The sequence below is a fragment of the Bufo bufo genome, chromosome 3, assembly GCF_905171765.1.
Source record: "Bufo bufo chromosome 3, aBufBuf1.1, whole genome shotgun sequence".
NCBI lineage: Eukaryota > Metazoa > Chordata > Amphibia > Anura > Bufonidae > Bufo > Bufo bufo.
Window position 1 is genome coordinate 181,439,664 of NC_053391.1, and position 17,327 is coordinate 181,456,990.

A 17,327-nucleotide genomic window follows, 5' to 3' on the forward strand; every position below is an offset into this window, starting at 1 on the left:
CCTTCCCTAGCTCTGACTCTGGGACAGGAATTAACACCTTTTTGCTTATCAATTTTTTTTATTTCTTGCAACATAATGAGAAAATTTTGAAATCACAAACCTTTCTGCGGGGGAACTCAGGAATTCCAACCTTAAACCCTCCCGCAGAAGACCTATCAACCATTTTCCTGCCATTTTTTCCCAAGCAGGAAGGAAGAATTTTAATCTTCCTCCTACCGGGATCATGGCGTCATTGCTTTCCTTGTTTTCCCGCACGAGCTGCGGCTGATCTAAACAAAAAGCCCTTATTTCCTGATCTAGGCCTTGCTTCCTGCTCTCTGTCCCCCGTCTGCTTCTTACTTTGAAATCTTGACTGGTTTCGAAAGGGCCGTCTATACTGCCTGAACTGAGTAAAAGATTCCTGGGGAAATTTTTTCTTTCTATCCGCCGCTTTTTCGAGTAGGGAGTCAAGTTCCGACCCGAAAAGAAACTGGCCATCACAGGGGATGCTACATAATCTCAGCTTGGACGGCATATCCCCCCCTTTCCAATTTTTAAGCCACAAAGCACGTCGCGCAGAATTGGAAAGGGATGCGGCTCTAGCTTCCAGCCTTACTTGAGTCCACCGCGGCATCCGCAATAAAGTCTGCGGCTTTTTGGAAAGTTGGTAAAGATGCTAGTAACTGCTCTCTAGGGCATTTATCCCTAATCTGCCCTTCTAGCCTATCTAACCACAGAGACATAGACCTTGCAACAACGGTGGCAGCTATACTAGGCCTAAAAGCCGCCGCAGCAGATTCCCACGAGTTCTTAAGGGAAGAGTCTATTCTTTTATCTAAGGGATCCCTTAAAAATCTCATATCCTCAAAGGGCAGTGAGGATTTTTTAGAAATCTTAGAAATGGCTACATCCAGTTTCGGGGCCTTGTCCCAAGATGTAGAAGCCTCTTCCTCAAAGGGATACTTCCGTTTAAATGTCTTAGAAATGAATGTTTTTTTATCTGGTTTTCTCCACTCTCTCCATCACCGCCGAAATGGATCTATGGACAGGGAAACATCTGCGCTTCCTTTCCCTAAACCCCTCAAACCCGACATCCTCTACTAATCTATCCTCTTTGGAATCCTCCAACTCCAGGGTAGACCGGATAACCTTTAACAATTTGTCCGTATCCTCTGCTGGAAATAGGAACTTCCCTTCTTTAGTGTTATCTTCAGAAGAGGATGAATCATTAGAATCCTCATTCCCGGAGAGAGAATCACTATCCTCCGATTCTACGCCAGACTCCTGCCTCACCGCTCTCTTCCTCTTCCTACCGGCTTTCAGGGTATTTTTAACTTCTGACATGATAGATCTTAGATCTTTCAAAAGACTCAGGGTCTCCTCAGCCACCGTCTTCTCAATGCACTGTTGGCAGAGCTTTTTAGCGTAAGAAGAAGACAGCGAACATTTGCAGATAGGGCATTCCTTGTTCTTTTTCTTGGCCACCACCTTCTTAGGCACCGTCTAAGAAAAAAGGAAGATACCCAAATCTAAGGAACAGCCTATACCCTTTAAGGACCGAGATTAGGACTCACAATACCGGCGGCAGGATCTCAATATCCGCACTTTCAGACCTTCTCTCTTCATCCATAATGAAGGAAAAACCTGTACTGATGAAACATTGTCAAGTTACCTACTGCCACCAAGTATTGCTCTCACCTGAGAGATACACAGCTTCCTGCAGACCCACCACTCCACAGATAGCACTGGAACAGAATCTGGTCCACTTTCTGGCACTCTGAATCCAGACACCGGCATCCAAATAACTCAGGCACACTCCTACCTGAATAGCTTGTTTTAAAACTGCCGGGCTGCCGAACTTCCGGTCACCTGACCCGAAGTGCTCGGCCGTGGAACGCATGGCACTTCCTGCTGGGACGTCACTTCCGGTGGCGTCCTGGCTGATCTGCAGCAACTTGGGGCCTTCTGGCCACACTCACTCCGTTGGTGCGGTCTTCCTCACCTGAGGGACCGGCACCTTCTGCCTCCCGGAATCTCCGCCCCCGGCATCCTGGCCCCCCCCCCCCCCGACGCCTGTGGGTGAGGAATAATCGGCAGGTACAACACGTCGCCGCTAACCCTCCAGCATCTACCGGGACTTCCAGGTTAGGACGACAACTGCAGGCTCCCGTACCAGGACAGGAAACCTCACTGAGGTGGGAGAGCGGCTCCACCTTTTTATGCTGCAGGTTTCCTGTCCTGGGGCGGAGCCATCTCTCTAAGGTGCTGTCGTGGGGGAGGGGAAAACATTATTTTTTTTTTTTACAGAAATCTTAGCCTCCCACTATACATACCTATAAAGTGTAACTTTATTAAAGTGTTTTTTTTTTGTATAAACGTGTAGGACAGCTGATTTTATTAACTCTTACAATATAGTTTATTAAACAATCCAGCTTACTGCTTCTGAAGTGCAGCCCATATGCTAACAGCAAACGGCTGTTAGAGACAATCCATATTCAGTCCTCGCTATGTGCGGAATACTGATCATGTGCCATCAAAAGGTACTGCTTGTCCTCAGCCTGCTTGCAGCTGCTGTTAATCCCATTTTTTATTTATAATTTATTGTCCATTGCTGGATTACAAAACTGGTCGCTTCCACTCTTCCCTCCCAAAGTACTCACTAACTAGGTAGCCAGCTGGGAAGGGGAGCAGAAGGGCCAGTGATTATAACACCAAATGAAGCACAGGCCAGTGTCAGAGTACTGCCCAATTGTTAACACCACCCAACTCTGGTCTTCCCATCCTGCTATTTAATGAGAACACCAAGATGCAGAACAGACTTTACTCCTGCTTCTGTTGTGGATAGCACTACAATCCCACACTAGTTTTAAAGCCTAGATTCTTTTTCTATACAGCTTCAGATATATAAGCGTTTTGTGCAACTCACTATTTTTAAATAGTTTGTGTGTAAACCTGTGCTTGGAAGCAAGTTTTTGGCACAATGTTTATAAAAATTCCACATGGATGGCAACAGCCCAAAACACCTCTAATCATCAGGTTATCTAAATTCAGGAAATATGCTGTGGCTAGCACTTTAGGTGTGTAATTGCTGTATTTTAGAGGTTGTAGCATTTACAAATTCCACTGACTTATGAAGATACTGTATGTGCATGTAAATATAGACCTAAGTGGTATGTATGAACTCTGTTCAACTTTTATTTTTAGGAGGTAGGAGAAAATTATTTATATATATATATATATATATATATATATATATATATATATATATATATATATATATATATCCCCTTCATCTTGGGTTACATTTTTACCCATAAATATTAAAGGGGTTATCCAACACTAAACTTTAACAAACCTCTTCAGAGTGGCTGTGGACCAATGGTGGGGTTCACACTTACCTGGTCCCTGCTGCTGGATTCCAGCTGCATTACTCAATGCCCACCTCCACAGGTTCTGCGCTTCTGGGAATCAACATCTTGTTGACAGTCATCACGTGACTGCTGCAGTCAACTACTGACTGGTCACTGCTGTAGTCACCCATTTGGTACATCACTGGGTCACAGGTTACCACTCCAGCCAGTGAATGGCTGCAATAATCAACCGACGCCCTTCAGTGGGATGCTGATCCCTACAGACTCAGGACCTGAGGAAACCGCTGTGGAGCTATGCGGCTAGAAACCAGCAATATGAACCCCAAAAATGTATCTGGCTACAGAAATGCAAGATGTCCAAAAATCTCTGCTAGCAAGAGTTAAATAACTGGCAAGGTTTTGAGAAGACATTCCTTTGCCTAGTACATCTGGCTAAAATAAGCAAAAACAAAAGTTGTGTCGTTATTCCAGATTTTGAATAAGAAGTGGTTCCACAGATTAGACCTATTCACACAATATATGCTCATACCAGGACACCAACGTTAAAGGACACATAAAACAAATTTGTTTTTCAACAGTTTATTATGTAAATTGGACATAAATTAGTTCTCCTTTTCTTGCACAGTCTTTGTGCCGCGCAGACGACCAGTACGACGAGCTGCAATAAGACCAACTTTGCGACCAGCTGGAGCATCTCTCCTGATAGTTGAAGGCTTACCAATGTGCTGATGGTTACCACCACCGAAGGGATGTTCTACAGGCTGCAGAAAAGGAAAGGAATATAATATAACAAAGCTGTATAATAGTCATTCCAGGACTGAACAGTTTGCATCCCTCAAGGTCTTCCAACAGAGTAGTGTGGTACTTATGATACTACAACTACTTCATTATGAACCTGAAAAGCACGACACAAGAACTTACGTTCATAGCCACACCACGGACACGTGGCCAGCAGTTTCTCTTGGCCTTGTACTTGTGGTAAGCACGTCCTGCCTTCAGAATGGGTTTGTCAATACGTCCACCTCCAGCAACAACTCCTGCATTGAAAAACGTTTGTTACAATAATTTTACTGTAGAATACAACCCAATACATTTTACCAAAGAAAAAAAAAAACGCAGCTTCCGTTAAAAAGGAAAAAAGTGTGCCTTAGAAACAAAGGATTATGAATGAGTGTTACTCCAGATTTCATAAAGCTTGGGCTGATAACTGTGACAATACCCACCAACAATTGCTCTGTTTGCAGAAGAGACGACCTTCTTAGAGCCAGAAGGCAGCTTCACTCTAGTCTTTTTTGTTTCAGGATTGTGGGAGATGACTGTGGCATAGTTGCCAGATGCACGCGCCAGTTTGCCACGATCGCCTGGTTTCTCCTCTACACAACACACAATGGTTCCTTCAGGCATGGTGCCAACTGGGAGGACATTGCCGATGTTAAGCTGAGCTGAAACAGAATTATGACATTAGTCCATTGCCCAATTTTGAAAACACAAGAGTCTACAAATAGGGTGGGCAATTTAAAAAAAAAAAAAAAAAAAAAAAACATTTTTACTTTAATGACAATTATTAATTTTACTCCATTTGTTATGGCCAAAAGCTAGTATTTGTTGATGCAGATATACTTTTTCACGGGACAAACTAATTTTTAGTGACACCATTTTAGGGGTACATATAACTTATTGAATATTTTTATTAAATGTTTCTCAGGTGGTGGTAATCAAAAAAGCAACTCATTTATTTAGCCAGCACTAAATACAAAGATAACTAAATGAAAAGACAAAGGGATGGATCTACTATCAGAAATGCACCAGAATTCTGGCGCATATCTTACACCACATTTATTAAGAGTTTTAGACACTTGTAACGCCTCTTATCGGAGATGTTATAGGATGACTGGGCACAGCATCATGGCACAATATTCTGGCACAAAGAAAGCCAACTAATAGAGAGTAACAACTTAAACCAGAGTCTAAATATAAGCCAAATGTATTTCTCAGCATCAGTCTCAGTAATAAATCTGGCACATCTTTATACTAGTAAAACCACCATTACCAGCTGGTAATACAGGGGACAATCTGGTATCTGTGGGATCCATCAAGCAAACAATCTCACTAGCAATATGTCCGTTTATAGAATAAATTTTTTTTTTTTTAAACGTTGTCCCTACAGCACAAAGGCTTGAATGATTGACCAATCATCTGAAATTTTTCAACCACCTTATCAGCATAGACAGTCTGCCATAGGCCATCACAAACAATGGTCAGCCGACTAAGATCATGGCATTATTATGTTGCTCAAGGTAAGAGCAAAAGGAATCTGCTGACTTTCCTTTCATCAGCATAACACCTGTAAAAGGCCATTTTGTACCAAATGCATAGTTAAAGCAGCAAAGGCTCACTGGGTGCACCAAAGGAAATCCTGGATTAATATGAAAACTAGAGGTCACATAAAAATCGGTCAGTATACCTTTCTTTCCACAGTAGACAAATTGACCGGTGTGGATTCCCTCAGCTGCAATGAACAGCTCAGTCCTCTTCTTAAACCTGTAGGGATCACGGAAGGCAACCTTGGCAAGAGGAGCACCACGGCCAGGATCGTGGATAATGTCCTAGAGAACAAGAAGAAATCCATTATTAAACCAAAGCCTTACGACTTAGGCTACTTTCACACTAGCGTTTTCAATTCTGCTATTGAGATCCGTCATAGGATCTCAATAGCGGATGAAAACGCTTCAGTTTTCTCCCCATTCATTGTCAATGGGGACAAAACTGAACGCACCAAAATGCATTCCGTTTCGTTTGGTTGCGCTCCCATCGCCAACAGAATAACGCTGCAAGCAACTTTTTTCTGTCCGCGATGTGGTGCGGAGCAAGACTGATCCGTCCCCCATTGACTTTCAATGATGTTCATGGCTATAGAAGACATAATACAACCAGATCTGTTAATGACGGATGCATAGCGGTTGTATTATTGTAACGGAAGCATTTTTTTTCCAGATCCATGACGGATCCGCAAACGCTAGTGTGAAAGTAACCTTCATTTTACAAAGTTCTATGCCACCATGACATTAGAGCCAATATCTACCAACCCTCATTTAGACCAGATTATTATTTGACATTTCCAATTCCTTTATATGCTATAAATACTAGTCATCCTGTACCCCCCAGAAGCCTTTTTTCCACTAAAGATTTGGGTGGTTTCTTTAAAAAGAGACTTCAAGGTGAAGCAAGGCCTGGTACAGAGGTTTGGTGTGGTTCTACCACAAGGACTGGATTGTATGCAAAGGAAACAGACAAAAAGCTTCCTACTGCTCTTTTGGATTGACTATAGGGCAGTGTTCCTCAACTCCAGTTTTCAGGGCCCACCTACCAGTCATGTTTTCAGGATTTCCTTAGTATTGAGCAGGTGATATAATAAGTGTCAATGCATCAGGACTTACCACAGGTATTCATTCTCAAATCATGACCGACAGGTGGGCCCTGAAGGACTGAGCTGAGGAACACTGCTCTAGGGTTTGGCAAGAAAAACAGCATACACAAAACATAACTACAGAAATAAGGAGAAGGCAAGAGAGACGGGGAGGACATACAAGTTGCATGTTTCAGCTATTACATCCAAGCTCCAGGCACCTCTAGCAGGTACTTTGTAAAAGCCACCGATACAAATATGTAACCAAAACTATGAGAACACTGCAGCAGAAAGTCACTAGAAAGACCTTGTGCTTCCACATCTCCTGACTATTTAAGTGACAAGACGTCACACACCCAGATGACGTCGATGGTCACTACACGATCCATGCACCAGGTCCACAGCAGATATGCACTGAACAGCCACTGTCAGCTGTGACAGGACCACCAGTGGAGAGTCGCTTGGCACATCAACCAGCCATTAGCCACTGGTCTTAAAGGGTCCAGTCACGTCCGTATGTTTTTTGCGGATCCGCAAAACACGGGCACCGGCAATGTGCGTTCCGCATTTTGCAGACCGCACACCGCCGGCACTCAGAAAATGCCTTTTATTGTCCGCAATTGCAGACAAGAATAGGACATGTTCTATTTTTTTGCAGAACGGAAGTGCGGATCCGGACAGCACATTCCGGCCTCATTGAAAATGAATGGGTCTGCACCTGTTCCGCAAAAAACTGCGGAACGGATGCGGACGTGTGAATGGACCCCAATACTGGTGTCTGATTACGGCACACTTTGTCAGCCAACAGTTATAAAGACAGTGTTTATCAGAAAACTGCTCATAGTGCAACTTCCGTTCTAATTAATATGGCAGGAGACTACGGAGCAGATAGTCTTCCCTTCAGATATTGTAGTAGACTACTCAGTGCCCATACTCGGTTGGTTAGAGAGACCTTTAGGGACAAAGTATTGGCAGGGAGCAGCAGGGGATTGGAAAGAAAAGGCACCCCAGGCTTTTTCCAATAATTCTACTAGTTAATCAGTTCCATGTTGATACACCATCTATTTCTAGTAAAATTATTTCCTAAAATAATAATATTTCCAAGCAATTTTTTATTTTTTTTTTATCAGAAAGTTCTTGCTTTTATTGCTTAGTGCTGCATAACTGAAACATGAACCCCACAGAGAAAAAAAAGGAATATAGTATAAGATGACGTGCAAAATACAAGGTCATGCAGAGTTCTCCAGAACAAGGATCCTCTCTAGTCATTTTCTGTCCTAGGTAACAAGGACGTGCCCCTCTAGTAATAGGAACCATGTGTGAATGGAATAACCCCGACTGCATCTTACAATAACCTGTAAGTTTTGCTGCAGATGCTCCCATTTTTAATGCAGGAGCCTGTGCCATCCTCTGGTGATACCTTCCCCAAGGTACAGTATACAGCAGGCATCCCCAATCTGCGGCCCTCCAGCTGTTGTAAAACTACAACTCCCACAATGCCCTGCTGTCGGCTGATACCTGTAGGCTGTTCGGGCATGCTGGGAGTTGTCGTTTTGCAACAGCTGGAGGGCCGCAGTTTGAGGATTCCTGGTATACAGCATGCCAGAAGCATCCCACACATGTGCACCAGGTAAACTCACTGACGGTGCACTAGAAACAACAATTCCTAGGATCAGAAGAGGTTCTTCTAGCCACTGAACAGCAGATAACCGTTAGCTTCGACCACCAGAACCCCCACTTGATCACCAGGACAGCGGTCCCGTGTCCCTTGTTTGAATGAAGCTGCAGTTCAGCATGCGCTCTGCTGCTCCATTCAAACTCTGGGACCTAAGGGGTTAATGGTGAGCTCTACTTTATGCGACCGCGGGAGACAGCAATGAAAGGAGCAGCAGTACAAGCGCTCGATGCTGCTCTATACATATGGGTAGGGGGCAGACAGGACCCCCATTCTCATGATAGTGGGGGTCCCAGCAGTCAGACAACCAATGTAAAAGTTACCCATACCCAAGAAACGGGGCATAAAATGTTGTTACTGGAATACTCATTCAAGTTTGCAGAAAGAATTCCACACAGACCAAAGCCTAATCAAGCATCCACTTCATTCCCCACTTTAGGGTGCATTCACACTACAAATTTATATATTTTTTTAGGTCCACACATTGCGGATCCACAAAACACGGATACTGGCCGTGTGCGTTCCACATTTTACGGTACACACACGGCCAGCCCTATGATAGAAAAGCCTGTGAACAATAAGACATGCTCTTATTTTTGAAGATTGAAATGAACGAGTCCGCATCCATTCCGCAAATTTGCGGAACTGATGCAGACATAAATACGGTCATGAGAATACACGTGAATCCTAAGGCCTCTTTCACATGAGCGTGACGGGTTGGCTCCGGTGCCACCGTACGGAACAGCACAGCGGACTACGCTATATGTGCGTACACCCAGTAACGGATGCCAAGAGGGCACCTTCGCCCTTCATCAGGTAAATGGGAGCTTGTGGATACATTCCATTTATGTTCCAGGAGCTTTCCAGCGCATGCGCCAGCGATACTCACTTTTACAATACCCTTGATGTAGCCATGTCTTTCAGCGAAGTCGACAGCCCTGAGCTTAGCGGCGCCTTTCCGATGCTTGACATGAGCTTTGAAAACAGAGCCCGCACCTTTTCTCTGTCCCCTGATCACACGTCCCATCGTGTCCTGTAAGATCAAGCAGAAAGGAAAGATCAGATCAGTACCTGAAGAGCAGCGCACACCCATAGGGACACAGACATCTGCTGTGTGGGGCAGTACATGCGATTGCTAGCCCTCATCAGCCACAGGATACCGGCTGCCCCCATGATCACCACCGCACGTTACCCAAGTACACTGGGGTATGCGATTGTCCTGCCTGGGCACAGCTTGGTTATACTCAAGGAGTAGCATGGGTGCTAGAAATGTAAGCAAATCCCCATTTCCTGCTCTATCACTACTGTATCAGGGAGTTGCTATGTAAGGAATTTACCCATTTACAGGGATAGGGGCTGCAGCTCTGTCACCTGCAAGTCAACAAAAAGTACAACAACCCCCAGCCGGCACACAGCGCTACATGGAGAGAAAATGCGGACCGTATTCCTTAGAGCTCATTCAGACGGCCGTATGCTGTCCGCAAAAATACTGAATGCTATCCGTTTTTTTGCGGATCCGCAAAAAAACGGATCTGCAAAAAAACGGATAGCATTCAGTATTTTTGCGGACCCATAGACTTCAATGGGGCCATGTCCTGATTTTCACGGACAAGTATAGGACATGTTTCATTTTTTTTGCGGATCCGCAAAAAAACGGATAGCATTCAGTATTTTTGCGGACAGCATACGGCCGTCTGAATGAGCCCTTAGTATAAGGTCGCAACATCAAGACATTCCCCTCTAATCAACGCCATCGGTCCTCCTCCCGCAGCACTGCCTGCCCGGCACAACACAGAGACGGTAACAGAACAGCCCATAATCCGCGTCCAATGACATAAATATGTCACCCGGCAGGACAGCCGGGTCCTCAAGAACCGTCACCCCAAAGAGAAGAGCTCAGCTGGGCGGGATGACGGAGATTTACGGAAGATTGAAAACAGATTCAGTGAGAGGAGACACGGCTCCAGGATCCTACCTAGGCCCGCGCTGTCCGAGAAGAGGAAGTTCCCAGCAGCAAGAGCCTGATATCTTCCGGAGAACGCGATGACGCAGTGCAGGCTGGGAAGTGCTAGCTGTGTGAGGTACGTCAGACAGCAGGAGGCGCCATCTTTGTTTCGGTCAATGACCTGGAATATCTGCTGCAGTGTTTTTTTTTTTTTTTTTTTTTGCAGCAGAAGTTCCAGATTCCTAATCTACCCCACCTTTCCAAGCCCTAATCCCTGTCCTTATTCCCCCCTTCCCCATCAGATTTTGCCTACAGCGAACAAATAGTGACTTTTTTTTATCACTTTTAGGGCTCTTTCACACCTGCGTTATTGTCTTCCGGCATAGAGTTCCGTCGTCGGGGCTCTATGCCGGAAGAATCCTGATCAGGATTATCCTAATGCATTCTGAATGGAGAGAAATCCGTTCAGGATGCATCAGGATGTCTTCAGTTCCGGTACGGAACGTTTGTTGGCCGGAGAAAATACCGCAGCATGCTGCGCTTTTTGCTCCGGACAAAAATCCGGAACACTTGCCGCAAGGCCGGATCCGGAATTAATGCCCATTGAAAGGCATTGATCCGGATCCGGCCTTAAGCTAAACGTCGTTTCGGCGCATTGCCGGAGCCGACATTTAGCTTTTTCAGAGTGGTTACCATGGCTGCCGGGACGCTAAAGTCCTGACAGCCATGGTAAGTGTAGCGGGGAGCGGGGGAGCAGTGTACTTACCGTCCGTGCGGCTCCCGGGGCGCTCCAGAGTGACGTCAGGGCGCCCCAAGCGCATGGATCACGTGATCGCATGGATCACGTCATCCATGCGCATGGGGCGCTCTGACGTCATTCTGGAGCGCCCCGGGAGCCGCACGGACTGTAAGTATACCGCTCCCCCGCTCCCCGCTCCTACTATGGCAACCAGGACTTTAATAGCGTCCTGGGTGCCATAGTAACACTGAAAGCATTTGGAAGACGGTTCCGTCTTCAAATGCTTTCAGTACACTTGCGTTTTTCCGGATCCGGCAGGCACCTCCGGCAACGGAAGTGCATGCCGGATCCCAACAACGCAAGTGTGAAAGAGGCCTTAGCTGGCTTTTCTTTCCTGCTCTGCCTCACTTTTTCTGTGTCCGAGCTGTGAACACCAGTCACTGATCAGTCCATACTTCACTCAGCACCTGGGCTCATTTTTTTGGTGCATATATATATATATATATATATATATATATTTTAAGAAGTAATAGAAGATTATATATATATTCATTTTTAGCTAGTGTTCTTTTTTTGTATCTGCAGTTAATTTTTATACTGCAGTGTCTGCACGGACGCACCAAGCTTTTTTTTACTGGTCGCTTTTGTGCTCAATTTTTCTTTTTTTGTGTGAAAAAATATATATTTAGTGTTACATAGAAATCAATTTTAGGTAGTGTTAGGCCTCTTTCACACTTGCGTTGTTGCGATCCGGCGTGCACTTCCGTTGCCGGAGGGGCCCGCCGGATCCGGAAAAACGCAAGTGTACTGAAAGCATTTGAAGACGGAGCCGTCTTCAAAATGCTTTCAGTGTTACTATGGCACCCAGGACGCTATTAAAGTCCTGGTTGCCATAGTAGGAGCGGGGGAGCGGTATACTTACTTACAGTCCGTGCGGCTCCTGGGGCGCTCCAGAATGACGTCAGAGCGCCCCATGCGCATGGATGACGTGCCATGCGATCACGTGATCCATGCGCTTGGGGCGCCCTGACGTCACTCTGGAGTGCCCCGGGAGCCGCACGGACGGTAAGTATACTGCTCCCCCGCTCCCCGCTACACTTTACCATGGCTGCCAGGACTTTAGCGTCCCGGCAGCCATGGTAACCACTCTGAAAAAGCTAAATGTCGGGTCCGGCAATGCGCCGAAACGACGTTTAGCTTAAGGCCGGATCCGGATCAATGCCTTTCAATGGGCATTAATTCCGGATCCGGCCTTGCGGCAAGTCTTCAGGATTTTTGGCCGGAGCAAAAAGCGCAGCATGCTGCGGTATTTTCTCCGGCCAAAAAACGTTCCATTCCGGAACTGAAGACATCCTGATGCATCCTGAACGGATTTCTCTCCATTCAGAATGCATTAGGATAAAACTGATCAGGATTCTTCCGGCATAGAGCCCCGACGACGGAACTCTATGCCGGAAGAAAAGAACGCAGGTGTGAAAGAGCCCTTAGCGTAGATTTTTACATGCACATAATATCTGTGTTTGTGCGTCCTGCACCTGATGAGCGCTGACCAGAAACATCCATTTTTCTGACCGGTCTGCTCAGTTTACTGTGCACTTTTCTTCTTCTTCTTCTTCTTCTTCTTCTTCTTTTTTGTGTAGTTATTTATATCTATATACGTATATAGCCAAAGTTATGGGTGAATAAAGTTCCACTTATTTTTCACTTTTATCTGGAGTGCAGTCCTATTTCTCTCAAGCTATATATGTATATATATACAGTCAGGTCCATAAATATTGGGACATCAACACAAGTCTAACATTTTTGGCTCTATACACCACCGCAATGGATTTGAAATCAAACGAACAAGAGGTGCTTTAACTGCAGACTGTCAGCTTTAATTTGAGGGTATTTACATCCAAATCAGGTGAACGGTGTAGGAATTACAACACTTTGCATATGTGACTCCCACTTGTTAAGGGACCAAAAGTAATGGGACAGAATAATAATCATAAGTCAAATTTTCACTTTTTAATACTTAGTTGCAAATCCTTTGCATTCAATTACAGCCTGAAGTCTGGAACACATAGACATCACCAGACGTTGGGTTTCATCCCTGGTGATGCTCTGCCAGGCCTCTACTGCAACTGTCTTCAGTTCCTGCTTGTTCTTGGGGCATTTTCCCTTCAGTTTTGTCTTCAGCAAGTGAAATGCATGCTCAATCGGATTCAGGTCAGATGGTTGACTTGGCCATTGCATGACATTCCACTTCTTTCCCTTAAAAAACTCTTTGGTTGCTTTTGCAGTATACTTTGGGTCATTGTTCATCTGCACTGTGAAGCGCCGTCCAAAGTGTTCTGAAGCATTTGGCTGAATATGAGCAGATAATATTGCCCGAAACACTTCAGAATTCATCCTGCTGCTTTTTGTCAGCAGTCACATCATCAATAAATACAAGAGAACCAGTTCCATTGGCAGCCATACATGCCCACGCCATGACACTACCACCACCATGCTTCACTGATGAGGTGGTATGATTAGGATCATGAGCAGTTCCTTATCTTCTCCATACTCTTCTCTTCCCATCACTCTGGTACAAGTTGATTTTGGTCTCATCCGTTCATAGGAGGTTGTTCCAGAACTGTGAAGGCTTTTTTAGATGTCATTTGGCAAACTCTAATCTGGCCTTCCTGTTTTTGAGGCTCACCAATGGTTTTCATCTTGTGGTGAACTCTCTATATTCACTCTGGTGAAGTCTTCTCTTGATTGTTGACTTTGACACACATACACCTACCTCCTGGAGAGTGTTCTTGATCTGGCCAACTGTTGTGAAGGGTGTTTTCTTCACCAGGGAAATAATTCTTCGGTCATCCACCACAGTTGTTTTCCGTGGTCTTCTGGGTCTTTTGGCGTTGCTGAGCTCATCGGTGCGTTTCCTTCGTTTTTAAGAATGTTCCAAACAGTTGTTTTGGCCACGCCTAATTTTTTTGCTATTTCTCTGATGGGTTTGTTTTGTTTTTTCAGCCTAATGATGGCTTGCTTCACTGATAGTGACTGCTCTTTGGATCTCATCCTGAGAGTTGACAGTAGGGCTGCAGCTAACGATTATTTGAATAATCGATTAGTTGTCGATAATTTAATCGATTGTTATGGGGAGGGGGGATCTGTGGATGGCACTGATATGGGGGGATCTATAGATGACACTATATAGCATCTTATGCTATATGTGTCATCCACAGATCCCCCTCCCATAACAGTGCACAGATCCCCCTCCCATAACAGTGCACAGATCCCCTCCCTAAACCAGTGCACAGATCCCCTTCCCAATAACAGTGCACAGATCCCCTTCCCCATAACAGTGCCATACTCAGATCCCCCTCCCCATAGCAGTGCCATACACAGATCTCCCTCCCCATAACAGCCCCGGCCCCGCTGCTCACAGCAGACTATTCTGGCAGTAACTTTTACTCAGCGCATCTTTATAACCTTACAATGAAGCTCAGGTAACAGGCAGAGCGGGCGGCGGCGTAACATCACTCGCTCACGTGACACACCTGCTCCGCCCACTTTATGAATGAAGGAGGGGGAGCAGGCGCGTCACGTGAGTAAGTGATGTTACGCCGCCGTCCGCTCTGCCTGTTACTGGAGCTTCATTGTAAGGTAAAATAAAGATGCGCTGATTTAAAGTAAACCGCCCGCCCGCATAGCAACGAATCGGCGATTATTCGATAACTGGATTCGTCGACAACGAATCCTGTTATCGAATATTATCGATAAATACGATTAATCGTTGCAGCCCTAGTTGACAGCAACAGATTCCAAATGCAAATCGCACACTTCAAATTAACTCTGGACCTTTTATCTGCACATTGTAATTGGGATAATGAGCTGACAGTCTGCAGTTAAAGCACATCTTGTTTGTTTCATTTCAAATCCATTGTGGTGGTGTATAGAGCCAAAAATTTTAGAATTGTGTCGATGTCCCAATATTTATGGACCTGACTGTATATATACAGGGGATATAAAAAGTCTACACACCCCTGTTTAAAATGTCAGGTTTCTGTGCTGGTCGCTTTCTAAATTTTGTGAAAAAAATATATTTAGTGTTACATAGAAATCAATTTTAGGTAGTGTTAGCATAGATTTTTGCATGCACATAATATCTGTGTTCGTGCGTCCTGCACCTGATGAGCGCTGACCAGAAACATCAATTTTTGTGACCGGTCTGCTCAGTTTTTACTGTGCACTTTATTTTATTTTTTTCGTGTAGTTAGTTATATCTATATACGTACACTCAGGTTCGGACTGGCCCACAGGGGTACAGGGGAATCCCCCGGTGGGCCCTTGAGCAAGGTGGGCCCCTAGTCTCCCACCCCCTACACAAGTGGCACATAACACAGTAGACTTACTACACTACAAACATATATTCAATGTACAGCACCTCAACCAGTCTATGTTCATATAAAAAACGTGTTAAATTATTTATTATATTTGAATGTATCCGTATGGTGGGCCCCCAAAATAAATTTTACTGGTGGGCCCTAGGTACCCCTGTCCGACACTGCGTACACTGCTCAAAAAAATAAAGGGAACACTTAAACAACACAATGTAACTCCAAGTCAATCACACTTCTGTGAAATCAAACTGTCCACTTAGGAAGCAACACTGAGTGACAATCAATTTCACATGCTGTTGTGCAAATGGGATAGACAACAGGTGGAAATTATAGGCAATTAGCAAGACACCCCCAATAAAGGAGTGGTTCTGCAGGTGGTGACCACAGACCTCTTCTCAGTTCCTATGCTTCTTGGCTGATTTTTTGGTCACTTTTGAATGCTGGCGGTGCTTTCACTCTAGTGGTAGCATGAGACGGAGTCTACAACCCACACAAGTGGCTCAGGTAGTGCAGCTTATCCAGGATGGCACATCAATGCGAGCTGTGGCAAGAAGGTTTGCTGTGTCTGTCAGCGTAGTGTCCAGAGCATGGAGGCGCTACCAGGAGACAGGCCAGTACATCAGGAGACGTGGAGGAGGCCGTAGGAGGGCAACAACCCAGCAGCAGGACCGCTACCTCCGCCTTTGCGCAAGGAGGAACAGGAGGAGCACTGCCAGAGCCCTGCAAAATGACCTCCAGCAGGCCGCAAATGTGCATGTGTCTGCTCAAACGGTCAGAAACAGACTCCATGAGGGTGATATGAGGGCCCGACGTCCACAGGTGGGGGTTGTGCTTACAGCCCAACACCGTGCAGGACGTTTGGCATTTGCCAGAGAACACCAAGATTGGCAAATTCGCCACAGGCGCCCTGTGCTCTTCACAGATGAAAGCAGGTTCACACTGAGCACATGTGACAGACGTTTCAGAGTCTGGAGACGCCGTGGAGAACGTTCTGCTGCCTGCAACATCCTCCAGCATGACAGGTTTGGCATTGGGTCAGTAATGGTGTGGGGTGGCATTTCTTTGGAGGGCCGCACAGCCCTCCATGTGCTCGCCAGAGGTAGCCTGACTGCCATTAGGTACCGAGATGAGATCCTCAGACCCCTTGTGAGACCATATGCTGGTGCGGTTGGCCCTGGGTTGCTCCTAATGCAAGACAATGCTAGACCTTATGTGGCTGGAGTGTGTCAGCAGTTCCTGCAAGACGAAGGCATTGATGCTATGGACTGGCCCGCCCATTCCCCAGACCTGAATCCAATTGAGCACATCTGGGACATCATGTCTCGCTCTATCCACCAATTGCACCACAGACTGTCCAGGAGTTGGCAGATGCTTTAGTCCAGGTCTGGGAGGAGATCCCTCAGGAGACCGTCCGCCACCTCATCAGGAGCATGCACAGGCGTTGTAGGGAGGTCATACAGGCAAGTGGAGGCCACACACACTACTGAGCCTCATTTTGACTTGTTTTAAGGACATTACATTGGAGCTGGCCAAAATAGCTCAGTTGGGAGAGCGTTAGACTGAAGATCTAAAGGTCCCTGGTTCGATCCTGGGTTTCGGCAGATAGAAATTGACTTTTGTGTAATAATATTACAGGATATAGCTACTAGAGAGGGGTCGTTGATCCAGGGAGTTATTCTGATTGCCTGATTGGAGTCGGGAAGGAATTTTTATTCCCCTAAAGTGAGGAAAATTGGCTTCTACCTCACAGGGTTTTTTTTTTTTGCCTTCCTCTGGATCAACTTGTAGGATGACAGGCCGAACTGGATGGACAAATGTCTTTTTTCGGCCTTATGT

At 45.5% G+C, this 17,327-nt stretch overlaps 1 protein-coding gene and 1 non-coding gene across 2 annotated transcripts; one reads left to right on the plus strand and one right to left on the minus strand.

Moving 5' to 3' along the window:
* Window positions 1-3,913: 3,913 nt before the first annotated feature.
* Window positions 3,914-9,486, minus strand: RPL8 (ribosomal protein L8). Its single transcript, XM_040423800.1, has 5 exons — window positions 9,321-9,486; window positions 5,815-5,956; window positions 4,574-4,792; window positions 4,272-4,387; window positions 3,914-4,111 (listed from the first exon to the last, which is right to left on the minus strand). The coding sequence occupies exons 1-5, from the start codon at window positions 9,456-9,458 to the stop codon at window positions 3,953-3,955; spliced, it is 774 nt and encodes a 257-aa protein (XP_040279734.1). The 5' UTR covers window positions 9,459-9,486; the 3' UTR covers window positions 3,914-3,952.
* Window positions 9,487-17,019: 7,533 nt separating this feature from the next.
* Window positions 17,020-17,092, plus strand: TRNAF-GAA. Its single transcript has one exon. It is a non-coding gene; the product is annotated as a tRNA-Phe (tRNA).
* Window positions 17,093-17,327: the final 235 nt, after the last annotated feature.

Bases quoted from the DNA above. Each gene is read 5' to 3' on its own strand.
- RPL8 (XM_040423800.1), bottom strand. From the start codon at position 9,458: ATGGGACGTGTGATCAGGGGACAGAGAAAAGGTGCGGGCTCTGTTTTC. The intron at 4,793-5,814 runs GTATACTGACCG...ATTCTGTTTCAG, and splicing joins TGTCTACTGTGGAAAGAAAG to CTCAGCTTAACATCGGCAAT. The intron at 4,112-4,271 runs GTAAGTTCTTGT...CCTTTTCTGCAG, and splicing joins TCCGTGGTGTGGCTATGAAC to CCTGTAGAACATCCCTTCGG.